The sequence below is a fragment of the Parus major genome, chromosome 7, assembly GCF_001522545.3.
Source record: "Parus major isolate Abel chromosome 7, Parus_major1.1, whole genome shotgun sequence".
NCBI classification, from domain to species: domain Eukaryota; kingdom Metazoa; phylum Chordata; class Aves; order Passeriformes; family Paridae; genus Parus; species Parus major.
In genome coordinates, this window is record NC_031776.1 from 27483176 (window position 1) to 27503738 (window position 20563).

Sequence of the window (20563 nt, forward strand, 5' to 3'; positions counted from 1 at the left end):
CTTCAGCAACTGATTGATGATGGGAAAGACTGAAACCTGAGGTTATCAATATATATCAAAAACCACACTGCTGGACTAGAGCTTTCAAAATTTTTCTTTTGAGCCTGTATAATTAAATGCTGAGGGAATTTGGAATTAAATAATCCACTACTAAGTCTGTGATATGTTGTTTCCAATAGCCACAGCCATTCAGAGGCTATGAAACAAGAGCACACTAGACCAGGAAGTCTACTCCTGCTCTAAAAACCCGAGCAAAGACACTTCTAAAGTCCAAGCAGTGATCACGACCAAATGTAAAAAGTGATAAATATTTATCGGTCCCTTGGATACACTTTTTGTTTGGTTTAGCTTGTGCTCAGACCTCTTACGTCTTGCCTTTAAAATTCCAACCCTACGTTCTATCCACATGTGAAAATATTTTTATTTTGCTTATCCCTACTTTCAAAATTTTCAAAGGAATATCAAGCACATCCAAAATAGTATTACAGCAACAGAAAGTGCCAGGCTGGAGAAAAACCACAATTAAAAAAATTAGAGATTAGAAAAAAAAAAAGACAGCAACTCACTGAGAAAGCTTACTGAACCTCCTGGAGGTAAAAAGTTACGTTTGTACTGGGGTAATTTGAGCTCAACATAAATTTGGAAGCAGTCTGGAGGGGAAGTTTTTCTTCTTCTCTAGCAAAGCTTTTTCTAGCCAAAATCTTGTCTCGCTGGCTCATGCCACAGGACTTTTCTTGGCACCGAGCAGGGAGACATTGATGCATGTGAGAATGGAAATACGGGACCTGAGTGAGACCCATTTGGATTGGTGTTATGGGAGCACCACTCTGAAGTGCCTGATCCACCATCAGACCACACTGATCAGGCTTAGGGCTGCCCACAGCACCTGCTTGGAAGTGACTAATGCAGTACAGAAAACAGCCAAGAAGTTGGGTGAAACTCATCTACAGAAATGAACTCCTGTGGGTCACCGTAGCCCTCTGGTTTGTAATGTTTTCTCAGAGAAAAGCTTCAAACAACTGCTGTACTAAGCAATATCAGCACATGCTCCTTCACTGCTCTAATGCCTTGCAGGAAATTCCTTTGTCCCTCAAAGAGAAACTTCATCTCACAAAATGAGGGGGAAAGAAGAAATCCACATAATAAAAAAAGGAGGAAGAAAGACAAAGAAAGGAAAAAAAGGAAAGAGTCATAGGGGAAAAAAAGAATAAAAAGTATGCTTTAAAAAAACGTTCTTGTTATCCTTTTTTTTTACTGAAATAGCTGATAACACTGCAAATCTAGAAGGCAGATATAGAAGAAGAGGAAAGCAGGGAAAGAAAAAAGCAGATGTGTGTCTCTAGACTAAGAAAGAAACATATCTGGTGTCTGATCAGAAAAGATCAAGTCTTCAGAGACAGACAGGTAACAAAAAAAGAGAGAGGAACCAACTCCCACAAAATTTAACAGTGACCAGGAAACAAACTTGCTCATAGTGGTTCTAGCAGCAATTCTCCTAAAGCCCTGGTATAAACAGTGTTAAGTCTGAGCAGCACTCCACATCCCTCACAACTGGGTCTTTGCTCTGTTGGACTCATGTGCCTTCTACATGTAGTCTAAATAATGGATTTTTATAATCAAGGAAGGCCATACAGTATAACAGTCTCAGCTTATTAAAAAGAAATGTGTGAGCAACTACAGAAGAAGCAGAGAAGAATCATTTCCCATAGGGAATTTTTTAGCAATGCTAACTCCTCCAAAACATGTGCTACAGACATAAAAGATTCACGTTCTGGAATAAAACCACCTTCTTGCACAGAGCTGTGTAAACATTACATGGAAGCAAGCAAATAATTCACAGTAATTGTATATATGAATCACAAACCCAAAAAATTAAGGCCTCAATTTTTAAAATTATCTCAGGCAGGTGTATCCTATGGTAGTGAGGAGATCCACTGGTATGAGGGACATCAAGATTTACTGGGGTGCAAGCATCTACTCCAGAAAGAACAAACTGTAGGACTGAAAGGATGAAAACCAACTCACCATTGCTACTGATCAGTGCTCACTCTTTGTAAGAGAAGCTGTCAAATTGAAGCGAAGTGGGTCAGAACCTGACTCACCACTCCACAAATCTTAAAAAATAATGGTGCTTATATTAACTTTAAGCATCTCATAGGTTGATGCTGACCTCCTGGATGAAGACCAGTTCTGTGTTTAAAGAGAAACTTAGAATGGGGAAAGAAAAGCAAAAAATCCCAGATGTCTATGGTATGTCTGTAGTAAAAAACTTTAAAGAATAGAGCTTGAGTACAAGAAAAGTTAATGGAGGGACTGAAGAGCTGTTTCATTGGAGGAAATTAATGTGATCATGCACAACAACATTAAGATGGATCATTACCTCTGAAACACTGAAAACTCAAGGCATAGTCCTGGTACAGAAAAAATCAGAAATCAGCTTTCTGAAAACATTCCTATCCTTGTACCATATAAAAATTCACATACACTTTGATTTAGTACTTGAAGTTCAGCCCTTTAGTCTCTGAAGAACCTGATTTCTCAATTCCTGCTGTAAGGCAGGAGTAAAAACATCTCCCTGTGTATTGCTGGTGCTCTTTGGAGCACAGGGGGAGTGAAGACATTTCTTTACCAACAGATACAAAAATATGTTGTACATAAGAGCTCAAAAATTAGAAGTTATCATGGCTAAAGCAACCAGTATTCTTACACAAACTTGTCATCAGGGACACAGCAAATATATGGCTAATTAAGTGTGACTTCATGGAAACTTGAACAGGCTTTCTTCAAAACAAAAACTTTCTCTACTCTAAAAAGATACATTTTTAAAGGGGATCTCTAGTCTTATGCTACTGTTGCTTACAAGTGTATGCTAATCAGTAGCATTTTATCCCAACAATTTAATCAGAATATCAAAAAAAATCATCAAATATTTTTTGTTGTAGCAGCAACAATTAAAAATACTTTAGTTCTAACTCATAATTGTTATTTCATTAAGAAACCATAGGGGCTCATTTCATGTAATTTTTCTTCCTTTACTTAAAATTTGATGCTATGGACTTTCTAGACTTAGGAAAAATTAAAATTACCTACTGACAACTTTAGTTCCTCACAGATGTTTTACATAGGACAACGCAGTCCATTTTAATTCTGTTATTTAGTCTAAAATGATTGCGTTTTCTCAGAAGGGACTGATAAAAGCATGCAGAGGCCAAATTACAAAGCCTGAATGTTAAGTATTTTCAAATTCTTCTGAAGCTTGTAAATGCTTTTAGTTGTTTATTTATGAAAGCACTATGCAGTGACTCAGTGTTTGTCTGATGAATGCTTTAACATCTCAATTTTATGATGCAATAGAAGTACTCTGCATATAATATACCTAAGGGCTCCTTCAAGTTTACCTTCTAGTTCTCCTTCGGAAAAATTGCAACAAAGTTGATTTTGGAGTGAAAAGCTAGGATGCTGATGATTCGAGATTAAGCAAATAACTCCTGCTCCTATTTATGTCAAAAAGATACTGTGTGATTTTACTTCCTTCTGAAAACACCTGGCTTTATTTTGACACTAATATATTTAAAGAAAAACCATACACAAAAAAAAGAGAAACTGTTTCCAAAAGGGTGGCTTCAAAAAGTGCCACAACCATGGAAATTCACATTCCCTGGCCACTTCTAGGTGCTTGCTAGTTTCATACATCAGGAACAAAATCCATGACTTGCATCAGGAAAACAGTAGGGAAGCAGATATGAATGCAGGACACAAATAAACAAACTGCACAGCAAGCCCTGGTCAGGATTAGGGCTTCCTTTCCTTCATTCTTCAAAGTCCCTTTGACCACATAAACTCTGCTGAGGTTCAAAATCCATGTGGTCTCAGGAAGTGCTGGCTTCAGAGCCCAAAGCAGGAGGACAGAAGGAAAGGAAGAAAGCAGAGGTAAAGCTCCCAGCTGAGATACTGCAAGTCATTGTGCTTCTGGCTGAAACATCTCCTTTCATAACACTGCAGGGCATTTCTGCTGCCAAAACTACAGACAATAAAAATACGGCACATCTGGCACCAGAAAAGAAATCTGGAACCTAAGGAAAATTTTGTTTGACATTAATGTAAGGGCATGACTTCATTACATGTCTATGCATCCTCAAGCTTATTCAACTGGATGTGAAAAAAGAGGAGATCTGATCTCTGTCTATTATGTTAATGCTCTCTAATCACCTATAGCCATTTAATAGCTCCCTCATCACCCTTAATTCTTACTGCTCTCACGTAGGAGTAGGTTCATCTCTAAAAATGAAAACAAAGACTATAAGAGTCAACACACAGTTACTAGAAATTTCTCTGTCAGTCTCTGTCCCTTCCTCAATCAGCTTCTGCTGGTGCACTCAATTCTACCCCCCCATCATGCCAAGGCAGCTCATGGGGAACATCAGAGAGCCTTACTTACTGCTCCCATAGATGGGCTTGATACAGGTACATTTCAATGACTTCTTTTCCGACCTTGCATCCAGTTTACTTTACTGTAGCTTACAAAAGCTGCCACGATTTTATAACCCCAGCTGCTGGTTTCATGCAGGTCAAATCGTGTAAGATGATATGGAAGAGAGCTATGATTTCTGAAAGGCATCTTACAGAGAACCATTTTTGTTCAGAGCCTTGGTGTGGCACAATGTGCAATCCCAGTTGGAGCCTTTCTGCTGGACAGCGTTCTCTCTGTGATTTCAACAGGTTTTTGATAAGGTGTTACACAGGGTGATAGATTTAAAGGTCCACACAATGATCCCACTTAGAAGTTCCCTGTTTTTTGCCTTTCCTCAGGCTTTAATATGCATGAATGTTGGGAAACAGCAAGTAATAAGATGCATAACTCTGGGAAACACAGCCTGGGAGACCAGAAATAGTAAGCAAAGCATATAAATGGTACTTTATATACCCACATATATTTTCTAGAAAGCAAAGGGAATATAGGCTTTTCCCACCACATTCCCTTACCCCAGAGGGTTCATTTTTTACTAGAAAGACACTCTAATAAGCACCCAAATCTATGTTTAAAAAAGCCACTTACTGCATTAAATCCATAGAGATTAAGGAGAATGTAAACTCTTACAATTTCTTAGGAAAAATACAAATTCTCAGCATATTTGGATGGCAATGGGAAAAGATATATTAACTTTGATGTAAAACTATTTCTACGAATCTCTTAATCTATGTTTCAGTATTTGTGTAATCAATAGCAAGATAATCTATCTACAGTGACTATATCAAAATTTGGATTATTTATTAACCTGTATTATTAGAAATTGAAGGCAATAAAAACTGCTTTCCTTTTATTTGAATTTTCCAATCCAGGTTTTGAAGAGTCTTTACATAAATTTGGCCTTTGCATATCTGCAGACTGAAAGTTATTGCAAGAGGAATCTTAATGTTAGCTGTGGGTCTAAGCCAAAATAAACTTGAATTTTGTAAAACCTTGACCTGGATCAGGACTTAGGGCTTAAGCATATTTGTAAATATATTTATATTGCTAAGCAATGGTGAGTTACTGAATTGAAGGTGCATATCTAATAGAAAGAGGAAAATTCATGCTGCACAGTTGACCTAGTCAATACACCTGTACCAGCTGAACTGCAATTATGCAACCAACTATTTATATTCTAAGGTAAAAGACATAGATAAATCTATATCCTTGGAAAGAAGGGGAAAAAATAATCAATAATTACACTATGCCATTCCCATTCTCAGATTTGCTGCTGAGACTGAAGAATAATATCCATATGAGGAAGAATAACATCCATATGAGGATGCAAACTTTAAGGTTTCCTAAGACTAGACCTGGGTTTTACCTGGCCTGTAGTCAAAACCAGTATTTTATGGACATTATCTAGTCTAGGAAATTTTCTTGTTCATTTGCCTACCCAGACGTACTGAAGGTATTTTCATGTGAGCTGCAGAATGCTGACATCTCCTGTTGAAATATCAGGACTCCAGCATGCTGAGCACTGCCCAGAATCACACAATAATTGAGTTTGGAAGGAACTTTGGAGATTCTTTCCAGCACTTGGCTCAGGCTGGGTCAGATACAGCACTGCATTTACACACAGCTCCAGTGCAGCACCTCAGTGGCCAAGGCCAGGGTTACAACTGCTCACAAGGACACGCAAAGAATAGAGACTTTGCTGCTTTCTGTTCAGAACACCGCAAAAACTTGCAATGTTTAGTCTTACAAGAGGTTTAATTATACTCAAAGAATCTGTTTGCCAGCATTATGAGGTTGACTGCCAACTAATGGCTGGTCCGAGCCGTGCGGAAGGGCTGCCTCGGCAACATTTACCATTTATGGTGTTTAAATATCATTCTGGCTCACAGGCTAATAACTCAGCTGAGGAGAATGCTTAACTCAAAAAGCTCTGTATGAGCAGGCTCAGAGAGAAAAGCACCAGATTCCACTAAAACCTCTCAAAGCAAGACTCAGGTCCACACATTGATCTCAAGCTTGAAAAGAGTTTCACATCCTCAAATGTTTCTGGTGTAAACAAATCCAGCCATTACCAGATCTTAAGCTAACAATGCTATCTTAACTGTACAGTTAAGAGATTTTATAGGGCAGAAAACTGATATGAAGACACACGTTTGTCTTTCTGTAAAGTGTCTTTGCCTCGGACCTGAGGCATAACCTTTTCTGTGAGTTTTTCAAAACTTGATTTATAATGGCATAAAAAAGTATCAGACCTTTACGTTCCTGAGATATCTAGGAACATTTCTGCTTTATTAAAGATCTCAGGTTAGTATGCCATTTTGCAAACTTAGGTCATGAGAACTAGGTGTTCAATGACCTAGCAGAGTTATTTACACATTTACCTCCCATCACTTATTTTTACAGTTATAATCTGTTTTTTGTAAATGGAATGTAAGATTTAAGACCTGGGACAAGTTATAGTCTGTCTGCTACCCTTGCATTACACAGAAAAACTGTTAACCTAAGACTGACAATGCCCTAAGCCTGTACCAGTCAGGGTGGTTGGTGATATAGAAAGGAGACCAAGTTCTACTTTATCTTGTCTAGAAATTTTTATTTTACTCTGGGCTAGGCTCCCAGCCCTGTCCTGCAGCTCCATGTATGCTGCTTCCTTCCAGGGATACCACCTATAAGGGATACCACCAGGTCAGCATTTTAACCCTTTTGCCAACTCAGTTTGTTCTGCAAACAAACCAAGTTGTTCCAATGGAGCAGAGGAACAGGCCCCCCAGGGAGGTGGTCACAGCACCAAGCCTGTCTGAATTAAAGAGCCATCTGGACAAGGCTCTCAGGCACAGGGTGGGATTCTTGGGGTGTCCTGTGCAGGGCCAGGAGCTGTGCTTGATGATCCTCATGGGTCCCTTCCAACTCACTGTATTCTATGATTCTGCATGACTGAGATGGCACCACAGAAATCCCAATATCAAAAGGCTGCACCAGTAGGAATCATGATGTGGGTGAACAGTCAGAATAGAATAAACTATCTCATTTGAATGGAGTCTACAAGGATTATCTAGTCCAGCTGCCTGACCAGTTCAGAACAGACCAAAAGTTAAAGCCTGTTGTTTGGGACATTGTCCAAATACCCCTTAAACACTGACAGGCTTGATCACCTCTCTAGGAAGCCTGTTCCAGTGTTTGACCACCCTCTCAATAGATGATTCCTAATGTCCAGACAGAACTTCTTCTGGCACAGCTTTCAACCGTCCCATGAGTCCTACTGTTAGATCCCAGAGAGAAGAGAACTGCACCTCCCTACCTCCCTCTCTGCTTCCCCTCCTCAGGAGAAAGCTCCATGAAGAGTGCAGGGGTCAGATACAAAATAGATGTCTGGGCTCATAGCAGATCACTTTGCAGTCAGCAGACCGAATTCCTCCCTGACAGTCTCACTGGAAGCTTCTGCAGCCAAAGTGGTGTTTGCTTTTGCCTTCAGAACTGTCTGGTTTATTAATGACTTACCCTGTTTGCAAGTTATTTACATCAAGTAATTGCTCTTTTGTCAGTGTCACAGTCAGCAGCTCCATGGAAGGCCTGAGAGCCTCTATACCTACCAAATGCATTCACAAGGCAGCTCAGCTGGCCCACTGCTAACAAATCCTCCACCATTCAATACCAGTCTGACATGCAGGAAAAGTGCTTCATATATGCTAAGATCAAGCCAGGTCAGCTCCACAGTCAAAATACACATTCTACTGGGGCAGGAGTTCACCTCCACATGTCTGATCTCAATTTTTGTGTGACTTCCCAGGTAGATTTTAATTTAATTGCAGGGAGTTGTGATGTATAGATATACCAGTTCCATCAGAGAAAAAACTGGGCTGTGCATGAGCTGAAATGCGATGGAAGCACAGTAAGAACAGGCAATCATGTAAAGCACATGTGTCCCTGAAGATGCCACTGATCTGAAGAGTTACAGCCCCTTCAGCCTTTCCCCTCTCTGGCAAATCCATGCAGGCAACAAAGTTTGTTATCCTGTGGCAATATTAGAACAGTTCAGCTTCTCTCTTGGGTGAGCAATCAAAAGGATACTGTACTAAGAATGCTGTTAGGGAATCCCTCAAAGACAAAATAAGACTTAGATAGAGAGATAAGAAACCAAATTTGAAGTTAAACTAATAAAAGGTGGAAAAAGAGAAAAAATATAACATTGTATTTCTGGGTATAAGTTGGTGCCAGAAAAGTATTCTAAAGCAAGTCCATAAAAGATAAGATAGCTCTAGTACAGCATTGCTTGTGGTCAGTTTTCTCTTCTTGATTAATTTATATTAAAAATACTTTGAACCAAGATACTACCCTGAAAAACAAAAAGACAGTTTGTATATTTGGCCCAACAGTCAAGCCTTCATTAAAATGAGGTTGCAGAGAAGCACTTCCAGTAGCACACAGCTATACAAGGTTCCTCCCCTCTGTCCTGTTCCTCTGCTGCAAAGGAATGATAGATGCTTCCCTTAGGCAACTTCAGGAGAGTTTTGAAAATTGAGCTAAGCCTGTGAGGTAGTTATATGGCTGAGTGTTTGAGTTCCCATTAGCTAATCCACATCAACTGCTCTTGAAAACATTCTTTGGGGTAACATCATCCCCCTGCTTTCAAAATTACACAGGTATATATTCAGTGATCAGGTTTTATATGTATTTTGATGACTTCCACTTTTCAGCTGAAATTTAGAACACTATAGAATTTGACAATCCAAGCTGGGACGGTTTGCCCTTTGACCAATGCAGGACTGTTCCCTACTATTATAATAATCATCTGTTTTCTGTCATTCTGGCACATAATAATTTAATGCTCACAGTATTTGATCATGTGTCACAGTTGATTTAAGGTTAAGGTTTTTTTCTTCTCTTTCTTGTCTTTTTCATTTTTTTTTTCTGTCAGGATCTCATTTTTTAATTTCATTTATAAGAAATGTTAATGCAATTTCTGACATTTAAATTTTTCTTATTCTGCAAGCACTCATCCCTCATTTTGGTACAAATTTGTTTCCCCTCTTTCTAGAAATGATTTATAATAAGAAACTGTCTTTAGAGTGCATTTTTTATATTGATGGCACATCTTCAATCATTAGGGGCTTTCACACGTTTTGCTTTTGCCCTTCAGTTTTGGTTTCTAGCTGGCATTCTGTTCCACATTTAGTCTTGAGGTCCTGTAAGAAGGCAATTTAAAAAAAATCAACCCCAAACTTAGAAGGGTTATAGCTATTGATTAACCATACACAGTGCTGGACTGAGATCTGTGGGGCACTTTTGAAAGATTTGGAAGAGAGTTTTTTAATGCTGACGACAGTTTACCTCTTACTTTTCAATATAGTAACAAAACCACTCTCCCTTTCACCTAGTGCTCTGAAACCAAGTCTTACACAGACAAGTGGTCCCACCCAGCTCCTGGTCTGGAATGCCTTTTGGACATTTAATAGGACTAGACTGGCATGTTTTGTAAAGTCATCTATAGTCATTTATGTTATGTTTGAAATAAAGCAAAATGCTTTCAAATAAGAAGTGTCTTTGAAAAGCTGTCACAAACATTTCATCAGTGTTGGTAAGTAAGACACTGTTCTTCGCTTACCTTCGGCACAAATATGGATCTCAGAGAAACAGAGCTGTGGCCTCTCGATTAAGTCTTCAAAGAGAGGCTGCTCATTGCAGTGATAACCTTCTTTAAATGATTAATGTCTCAGAAGAGAGAAGGAAAAACAAGCCACGACCTGAAGAAAGCATCTCTCATGACTGAAGGAAAAGATTCCTACCTGAAAGGTTTTCTTCCACCTGGGTATATTTTATGGTCCCGCTCACACCAGATGGAAGAGCGGCAGGAACAAAACAAACCGGTTTTTCCGAAAGCATCTCCCTTTGCTGCTCTGATAAACTGGTTACAGCAGGGACTGTGACAGGCTTTCAGGTGGCTCTAATCTGCTCGTCCAGTGATCAATGAATGACTACAGTAATCGGCTTGGAAGGGCTATAGGCTTCCCAACATAGACACTTATGCTGGAGAGGCTGCACTGGGAAAAAAAAGCCATGAACAGAGTGGTGGGGGAGAAAGAGGAACAGATGTGAGTCCAGGCAAATGCACTGTTGGCAGGGAAAGAGAAATGAGGTCAGGAGCCAATAAGCAGGAGCAGCACTATCTCCTGAATGGTGCTTGCTTACAAAGAGTATTAGGCCTGTATTAAAAAAGAAACAAACAAAAATACAGCAGTGTGCAGAAAACAAACATCAGTAAATGTCTGCAGAGCATTAGAGCCCACAGAAACACCGTGTCTGCCAGCCTGCCCTGCTGCTCTCACTGCCCACACCTCATGTGCTCCATTTTAGAAACAACCAGTGATGCTGCTGCCTGGTGCAGGGAGGCTGGAGAAATCTCAAGGAGTGTGCAGTGCATCAGGTATTTTGTTTGTTATCTACTGCAGAACTCCAAGACAGAGGACATTGTCCTAAGAGCCACAGCAAGTGCTCTAGCTTGATACCATACTTAGAGAAAGCTGAACGAGGCAATCACCTTCCACTCTGACACGCAGAGTCTGCTTGCAAAGTAAGAGAAGCTTCCCACATGCAGTATTGATGTGGTTTGGCACAACAGAGCCCACACTTTTACCCCTCTCCCTGCAGTCCATAATCATGTGTAGCACACTCAGGTATTGGTGTGAATGTCAGGTAATTAGAATCCCTTTGACACATTTTTTTCTACAGGTGGATGTGACCCATAACTCCTTGTCAGTGATTAGTTAACTGACAACCACATACCAGAAGGCTTATCTCAGGAATGAGGCAGACCTGAAGAGCTCTCACCACTCCTGGGAGCTGGCATTACCTTTCAACTATACCAGTTATTACCTCCATCTGTCTTGCTTTTATACTCTGATTGTCACAGCCTCAGCAAAACAGTAACACCAACTCACTACACATGTACATCCAGAGGCAATTAACTTTTCCTCAACTCAGTTTCCTATTCATAAAAGACCTGATTAAAATATTCAACCATCCTGATAAAAAGATTAACTAATTCAAAATAAATAACTTAATAATTTATTCATAGTCGGATTCATAAATTCATAAATAAACCTGTGTATCTGCAATTCCCATCAGTATATAACCACTATATATCTCAGGTGACCTGAATGTAACCTGAATATTCCTGTTAAGAGCTGTTTGGTTTGTTTGTTTTTTAAATAGGATGCCTGGTGTATTTAAAAATGGCTTTGTCCTGGGGTGATAAACCAGGACAGGCTTATATACTCATTTTCATATCATAGAACAGTAAGAAAATTGTACTATGAAATGTGAATATTTGCACAACAAATGCAACAGCTTGCACGTAACAGGAACAAATCAGTCATGGTTTTTTGCACATGTTGTGCAAAAACTTTAGAAATAAAATGTGCATCTGCCCCAAAGCCTCCCAAATTCTGATTTTCCTGTATGTAGAAAACAATGCATGAGAAAAAAATAATCCTACATTTAGTAGCATATGGTACCATTTCAGGAATATCTATAATTGAGTGTTTGAATAACACTGGACCATGTTTCTCACCTCTCAGGCTTACATGCATAAGGCCAATTGATCTAACATTTACCCACTCACTGGAGGTTCAGGTAGAAATAATTCTCATGGTGAAGACATTTGTTAAACTGTTTTTTCCAGGGAGCACTGCTCAGTCTCTGTAGTTCATCTCTACCTGTGTGTCAGCTTTGAGAAACTGCTGCCAGAGGGTTGAGCCTTGTCTACTGAGTCCTTTACAAGGCCAAAATTAGCTTCACTTTGATTAACTTAGTTTCTCCACAGACTACCCAATGGATCTACACCAATTTGCTCAGCCTTCAGATCACTTACTTAAGTAGAGAGATCTGAAGTGATTTGAATGTGGTAATTTCTCACTTTAAGTAAGCAGAAGACTGATGAATTTGAATTTTTTAAGATAATTCCATTTCTATATGAATCCCATCCATATGAAATGGGGGGCTTTTTTTGACACAGTGCCAAAAGCCTCCTACAAACAACTAAGTACCTTCACTGTTTTCCATACAAAACAAAGGAGGTTGTCCAGTGCTAGACAGAATTTATCCTGCTTAACAGTAAGGAAGAAAAAGACAACCATAAATAAATCTGAGACTGATGACTTAGAAGGAAAGTTATGCCACAATTAGCTTAGCTAATTATCCAGGGCCCAGTGCAAATCATGCTGAAACTACTGGAAAAAATCCCATTCCTGTATTTAACTGGACTTGGAACAGTAACCCTTTATTGGGCAAAGGACCTTTAAAATGTTTCCTACAATAATTTCCTTTCACAAAAACAAAGAAACAGACCATGGAAAAGGCAAAGAACGCACAGAAATTGGTTAGAAAACATGGTATGTGGCTAGATAATACCTGAAACCTACTAGCAGGTTAAGGATCATCTTGCACTAAAATTCAGACATGAATTGAAGAGTTTGACACTCACTATCCTTGCTGCTAACTTTTCTGAGTTATCTGTGAACTGAATTTCATTTAGAAAAACAAAATTGAGCTTTAGTGTTAAGAGAGGCTATTCACCTCAGGCAAAATTTCCCCAGTGACCAGAGTAGACCTGTCCCTTCATGAGATCCTTCCTGCAGTAGGATAGATAGCAAAGCCAAAAATGGCAGTATGAAGTGAAATCTAGACCCAGACAGAGATGTGTCCAAGGACCACAGAAACAAGTTAAGGAAAAGCTGAATTCTGACACTGGTCTGATACTGATGATATGCCAAGAACATCCATTCCTTCTTAGATTAAATATGGATTACTTCTCACATAGAAAGGGAAAATATTTCTCTAACAATGAATGAACAAACTGAGCACTGCAGGAAACTTGACATCCTTAAATCATCTTGGAGACTAAAAGGACCTGGATAAAATGGGTTGCAATTCAGAAATGATTTCACAGACTTTATTCCAAAAATTAGTGTTTGGTCAGGAGAGGATTTTTGAAGTTTTCTCCCTTTCTGCACATACAACCATTTTCTGTTGTAATCTGTTTGCACAGGCTGAGCATTTAGAGAAGCCTTAGTAGCAGCATTCAGAGACTCAGGGAACTCATGCCAATAAGCTTTTGATAGAAGTTCTGATGGAAAATCATACACAAACAGGTAAGAGATTTGGAAATTAGATTTTAAGTTTGTTATTATTTTTGGCAGAAAAATCCACATTGATCTGAGTTTTGGGGAAAGTTACTGTAATCCTCATGGCAAGAAGAACATAATGAATTTTAGGAAAGACAGGATAGCTAAAACTCTAAAAATATTGAACATGTAGTTTTACAGCCTGTCATGTATGTTCTTGATTCTACTCTTATTCTTCCCCCTCCCTACTCCATGACTCCTAGAAAATAGAATGAGATGCAGATGAGAGAAACTAACTTGCCATGATGACAGCAAAGCAGCTTTCTACCCCCAGCTTGCGTAAAGTGCAAGAGGAATCCAACACAGTGCAACAGTGACTACGTGGCCAGAGATAGCTCAGCAGAGCACACAAGCCCAGGGAAAGGCTCACTCACTACTGCTCCCACATTAGCACTGCCTAAATAACCTAATAGCCCTAAAATAACTCAGAAATGCTCAGGTAAAAGGGGACTGTCCCTTTGGTTTCTGAGTCCCAGGCAAGGATCAGAAAGCCCCAGGTCAAAAACAGATACCATGAGGTGGACCATTCTTCACTGGCCCTTAGCTAATGCAGATGAAATGCTTCAGAGAAATAGTAAATGATAACTTTGAGAAGAGATTAATTTCAAGCATATTTTAAATTGATGTTTTCTTACTTTGTGCCATTTTCAAAGGCGGGAGGGTAGAGAAGGATGACTGTATTTTCAATTTGATGATCAAGAAATTAGCTCATAGGTTTAGCAAAATTACTTTGTTTTTACTTTAGCCTTCTCATACAGACAGAATAGGAGCAGGCATAGCACTAAAGAGCTGTAGACAAACACCCCAGAACACTGGTAAACAAAGACTAATCTTGAGATCCCAGGGGTCAGAGTGCATTTCCCACCAAACTGAATGCACAAATTTAGGGCAGGTATTATTTAGTGATAAACAAAAGAAACAGTTCCCTTGGCAGTCTGTTGGACAGGCAGTGACAAACTGTTCTAACTTTGGGGAAAAATCATTCATGGGTAAAAAATACCAAATACAGGCTTGATTGTAGAGGGAGGGAGGGTCTGAGGGAAGGGGATTGAAGAGAGGCAGGAGGGGATAATCTCCAGGCCATGAAACAAAACTCCTGTACAGAATTGATGTCAGAGGATATAGAAAGAATAAAGACCATGATATTGATGGATACTACCTCACTGTCAAATTTATCCATGGAATTCTATCTTCTCTTGTCTTCATTTTGAACTCTGGTCTATTAGAATGTTTTTGTTGAGATTCTAGTACAGAATTATGGCTTTCATGAACAAATCAATTCTGTCAAATCAGCACTGTGTTAGATTTCTGAGCCAACAGATCACCTTGACTGCTTACTACAATGTTCTTCTGGTACTTTCACTACTAAAATTCCAAATATTTAGATATAATTCTTATACAGTCCCCTGTTAGCTGATAGATGCCTGTTCAGAATTGAATCTGATAAATCCTGGTAACAGAAGAAGAATATTGGAATTTGCTATCATAACTGCAGTCCCTGGCATTGGTCTCTGCTCTGCCTTTCAGGAGCAAGGAGTAACATCTGCCTCCTCCCTGTAACATTCTCTCATGAGTAATACTGGTGATACTCCAGTTAGTTTGTTGGGTTTTTTTTTCGCAGTCCAAGTCTTTCTTACACTGGTAAACCTTTCCAGAACAGCCTGACTGCTCTGTACACTAAGCCCTTGGGAAGGTCAAAGCACTAATACCTTTTCCTGAAACATGCTCATTACTTTACACTACACACTCCTTAAGCACTTAAGTTGCACACACCTCCAAGGAGGAGAAGAGGTAGCCAGCTGACAAAAGCTTGGAGAAAACATGGAATCCACTTACAACCACCTCTATTAAGGATCCAAAGTTCCTATTGTTAAAAAAGATTATATGATTGTAGTATTTAAGTAGACTGAGATATTCACCTTTGACTGTGACCTGAACACTGCAAGATGCCTGTCCTGTGTTGTTTTCAGCCAGACAGGTATAAATTCCATCATCTTCTGGTAGGGCATCTTGGACAGTCAGTTTTGCAACTCCATCCTCAAAAGTGGAATGGGCATATTGAATTGGCTGGTCTGCAGACAGAAAGGAAGAGAATTGACTTAATACATCAGCCACAAATTTCAAAAGCACTTTAGTTTTCAGTGCAATCTGGATGCCTAACTCCAGCCAGCCTATGGAAGTGCAGAGCCAAATCCCACTCTGTGCACAGCCACTGCTCTCTAGTGACTACAACCAGCAGCATCCCAAGCACACAAAGCACAACAAGGTTGTCAGACAAAGCTCACCACCAGATCCCCTGCCTGCTACCTTGAGTAGCAGCAAAAGGACAAAAGATTATTTTTGATTCTCTTTGAGGTGGATAAGACAAGAAATGTGTGTTTGCTTCAGACGTGGTCTCCATCTTGTAATTTGGCTGGAACTAGATAAAATACAGATGAAGCTAGATGTGCAAAATCTGTCTGGCATGGAGAAGCACTTGAAGTCCTCCAAAGTGTTCTTTGTAGTGGAAAACATTCCAAGAGAGACAGTAAAATCTGCAATGGAGCCAAGAAGCTGATTTACAGAAGCAGTCAATCTACACTACAGTATGGCCAGTAACAGAAGGGTGCAGTCTCATCTGTGGTGATGTGACTATTAAAGAAGTTAATTTTAAGAAACTTGAAGTGGTTTGACATGCTTAAATATAAGTATAGATGGCTTGCAGTTGTCTTGCTCTTGTTTCAGGAACTGTCATCAGTCTCAGCCTTACTTTCTAAAATGCTTCTGCAATCTGTTTTCCCAATATTAAATAGTTTCCACTACTGACTCATCTTTGGTTGCTTTCCCAGTGTATGCAATACTTAAGACAACCTTATACCTGTGCATAAACATCATGCTGGAAATAGAAATCATGGTCATCTAAGAGAAGAGGATGAAACAGCAGAGAAATTGTGCAGGACTGATCTGAAGATGTCTGTCACTTAAGAGTTTGTGGTCAAAAAAAGATTAAAATTTATTTCATTGCCAAAATAATTTTGAAGGACACAGCTCTGGGGTTTTTAAGAACCATCTCTGGACTATAAGCAGGATAAATTAAATGATGGGATAGATTTTTCTCTCATCTCTGATTTTCAAAGGAAGATGACTCAGAAAGCAGTTACTATCTGTGCACTATCTATATGCACACAAAGTTTCATTCTGAAATACAAATGTGCCAAAATCAGTATCATCCAATACTTGCATATATTATAAAATGTGGTAGATGATCTTCATCCTTTGCTAATAAGCCATCTATTAAGTTAGAAAATTTTCTATTGTATGAAAAATTGGGGTGAACATTCACTATCTAGAACTATCCAGAAAAATTTTAGAATAAAACCTCTCCAACCTTTGTCACAGGTCACATATTCCTATTATTGGTTCCTCTGAGCTCATTTTCACTCAGTCACACACAGACTGGTGGCACTATTACATTAAACCACAGTGTTTCTGCGTGTGGGAACAGCACTACATTCAAACATGTACAGGTAGAGCTAAAGCCCAAGCAGACAAAGCTTTCTGTTGGAGGACAGGGGACTGCCTTCCTGGTCCAACTATAGAATGTTTAACCTGACAGGGTCCTTGCCTGGCGTTCTGACATTGCAGCTGCTGGTGGTGACACATGGTGCTACGATCCCGTATCAGAAACATACCCAGGATAAAAGCTGCATCATGAAAAGCAAAACAATGCCTTTATATTTCTGTTTTAAGTAACCAGATGAATAAGGTAAATGTTGTGCATGGAAAAGCAAAATGCAAACTCCTTTACCATGTCCTCAAATTTTGCCAGGGCTCTTTTTCACTTCAGCTCCCAACATAACTGGCTGTTTCTTAGCATTATTCAAAAAATAGTGAATTCACTTACAGAACAGCCTTTTCACTCGACCCCAGAAAAACGAACACAAGCATATCAGCCCTTAGGAAAAACCTGCAGCAAGATTCTAAGTTACATCTACAGTACTTATATTTTGATGTAATAAAAACAGCTCTCCCAGTAGTGAAACGTTTCCTTCTCCAGAGGCAGAACAGTCAAATCTCCAGGACAGCTTGGCAGCAGGAACAATAACAAGAAATACCTTCCTTCTGGCATGTTATGCCTGAAGAAAGAAAATTTTCCCCTGGCCCATTTATTAAAAGCTCTCTGGACAAATCACAAAGCTATCCTAAAACCAAACACTACTCATAGAGTTGTTATATTGAAGTCATTGTCATCTTGTTCTTAAATTCAGCAGAAAGAGGTTCAATTAAACTTTGGGAGAAAGGAAACCCACACAGAAAGCAATATGAATAAAAAGTTACTTAAAACAGTCATATACTCCTTATTCCTGCAATTGAAAAAGAAATTAACTAGAAATTATTTTAAAAAGATAAATTAAATTGGAGTTACACACTGAAGTATTCTCACTGAGAGCACATGCAGAAACTTATTTATTTATAAGGCTTTGGTGAGGCCAGAACTAAAACACAGGAATTCTCCTTTCAGGGAAGTTGCCAATAAATCAGTGAAAATTCAAAAAGAAAGTTAAATAAAATGTAGAGGAAGAACAAAAGGAGAAAAGAACCACCTTGAAAAAGCCAGAAAAAAGCTTTAACAGTGGATTTGCAGAGAAGAGTAGGAGCTCAGATGAAATTCATAGTTCAGCCAGGTAACTCTTAGTTGTGCAGTCGCTATGAATATGGAAAAACTGCTCATCCTACAGATAGTTAGATGGAATTACAGACAATGCAGAGCATACATCATCTATTTTTTGTCTCACTTGACCTGAAGGAGAGATCAACTTGTGTAATGCTTGGGATATGTTTTAAATAGGTATGTAGTCACAGCCGGCAAATATTCTTGGTATCTAAAGTAGTACTTGGATGTAACATTGTACAAGAAGTTGTAGCAAAGCTTTCACTTCTCAGGTGGTGTGGACTCCTCTGGAGACTGGGGAAGGCACAGTGGACACCATGCAGCCTGTTCAGTATCAAGGGATGGCCAGCTTGGAAGGGAGCAGGTTCTGCTGCCCTCCTATTTATTTTTATTTTTTTTTTCTTTCTTATTTGTTTCTCAAAGCAGCCTTCTGTCCATGTTCCTTATGATTGATAACTTGATCTTATGATTGATAACTTCACATTCATTATTTCATGAAGATAAACATTCTTTCCTCACTATTCTAGTCAGATTAATTCTGGTTTGTTATCATTGTCATGCTTGGAAGACAATTTGCATTTGATATTTTCTAGTGAACTTTACACATCCTGTTCCATGTGATTTTTATTTCTATGGAGTTCTGCAAAAGTGCTGTATTTTGAACAGTAGTGGGATTGTCACAGCATATTGCTTTTTCCTCTGTTTTAGCAGAGTTCAGTTGTGACTATAAAAAGCTTTATATTCCAGACATGGAGAGCAGATGCTAATATACCCTTTTTAAAAACAGAATTGGTCTGCCTGCCTACAACTATATGTGTGTGAATATGCTGTTTTCTTTATGTGGCCAGTTGATAAAAGACTCCACTGTGTCATTTTGCCAAAAGAACTGTTATGTCTGCTTGGAGTAATATTTCACAACTTTCTTCTTTATTTGATCAGGGACATAAATATGAGGAGTTTGTAGTATCTAGCTAGGTGGTAGACAGGAAGGAAATGTTTGCATTCAAGTGGATATCACAACAGCCAATGTGATCCTTAAGTAAAATAATAACCCCAGGAGTGTACATGGAATTATTAACTTTAAACAACTCTTTATAATCCTTTCACGTTTGTATCAAAATGATATATAAACAGTTATGTCTCACAATCCTATGCACAACAGAAAAGCATTAAACTACAGTGATATGTTTCAGCAGCCTGGAATGAAAGTCGTATGCTTATGTCTTCAGAGTAATATATGAAGTGTCTAATTTTTATTATGATGAGAGTTTCTTGTGCTTCTGTTATGCAGACTCATCACTGCCTTTTGATTTAAGAGTAGAGTTAATGTACTGACTCTCACAGAACCCTAATGGTTTGAACTAAACCATTTTTTGTTTCAGCTAACTAAAAAAAAAACCCACCTAAATTGTGATATCGAGCCAATTGCAGTTAGAAGCTTGGATGAAATGCTCCTGAGCTGCACGACAATTCTTGCACAGCCAAACAGAGATTCTACTCACATCTGCAAAGGAGGACTTCAGCATAGCCTTCAGACAGAAAAACAAATTATGTCCAATGGGAGAGTGTCAGAACCTTTACTCACATGTTTTGTGTTGTAAATAAAGCACTGGCCTTTCTATTCTAGACATGGAGTTATTGGGAAGGGGAACAGCCCAGGCTGTGGGAACATACCAATCTCAAGGTCATGGTTCATTTGCCCTGCCACCTTTTCCAGTTAGCCCATTTACTCTGAATAGCTAAAGGACAACACAGATCATGTGCAAATAATTAATTTTAAAATAATCCTGGAGCAAATATCTTTGTGGCAAAGTATGCTACTCTTTGTTTACAACCACACACACAAAGATAGATAGCCTGGGAGAGTCTGAAAAAAAAAATCAATTGCACTTCAGGAGTAAAAGAGGTGATCAGGAGTTAAGCTGAATAAATTTTTCTAGAGTTTTACAGATATGGGTCTAAATGGAACGAGTCCTTAGCCAAAGCATGTAGTGCCTGGATTTCTGAAATCATTTGGAATTGAAGAAAACCACTGCTGTTTGGGCCTAACTCTGATATTAAGAGGAAGTTAAGTAAACTTGACTGTTCAGCTGTGTAATCAGGCAGGGTACTGTCTCTGCAGAATCATGATACTAAACCATTATGCTCAGAGCAGAAGCTCGTGCTGGAGGTGTGGGGGCAGCACAGGATTCAGCACAGGTGGCAGCAGCAGAGCCGCGTTGCAGCGCTGCGAGGGGCTGTGTGGCACAGCCCAGGTAACTCACC

At 39.1% G+C, this 20563-nt stretch overlaps 1 protein-coding gene across 3 annotated transcripts in view; it reads right to left on the reverse strand.

The window, feature by feature from the left end:
• The window catches only part of MYLK (myosin light chain kinase), a 194260-nt gene that overhangs the window by 83258 nt on the left and 90439 nt on the right, over positions 1-20563 (reverse strand). For 2 of the 3 annotated variants that reach the window (XM_015634872.3, XM_015634873.1), the window contains one exon: positions 15567-15719. The exons of the other annotated variant lie outside the window; for it this stretch is intronic. In XM_015634872.3, coding sequence (XP_015490358.1) covers positions 15567-15719 — 153 coding nt within the window. The remainder of the gene's footprint in view (positions 1-15566; positions 15720-20563) is intronic. 3 annotated transcript variants of the gene reach the window in all.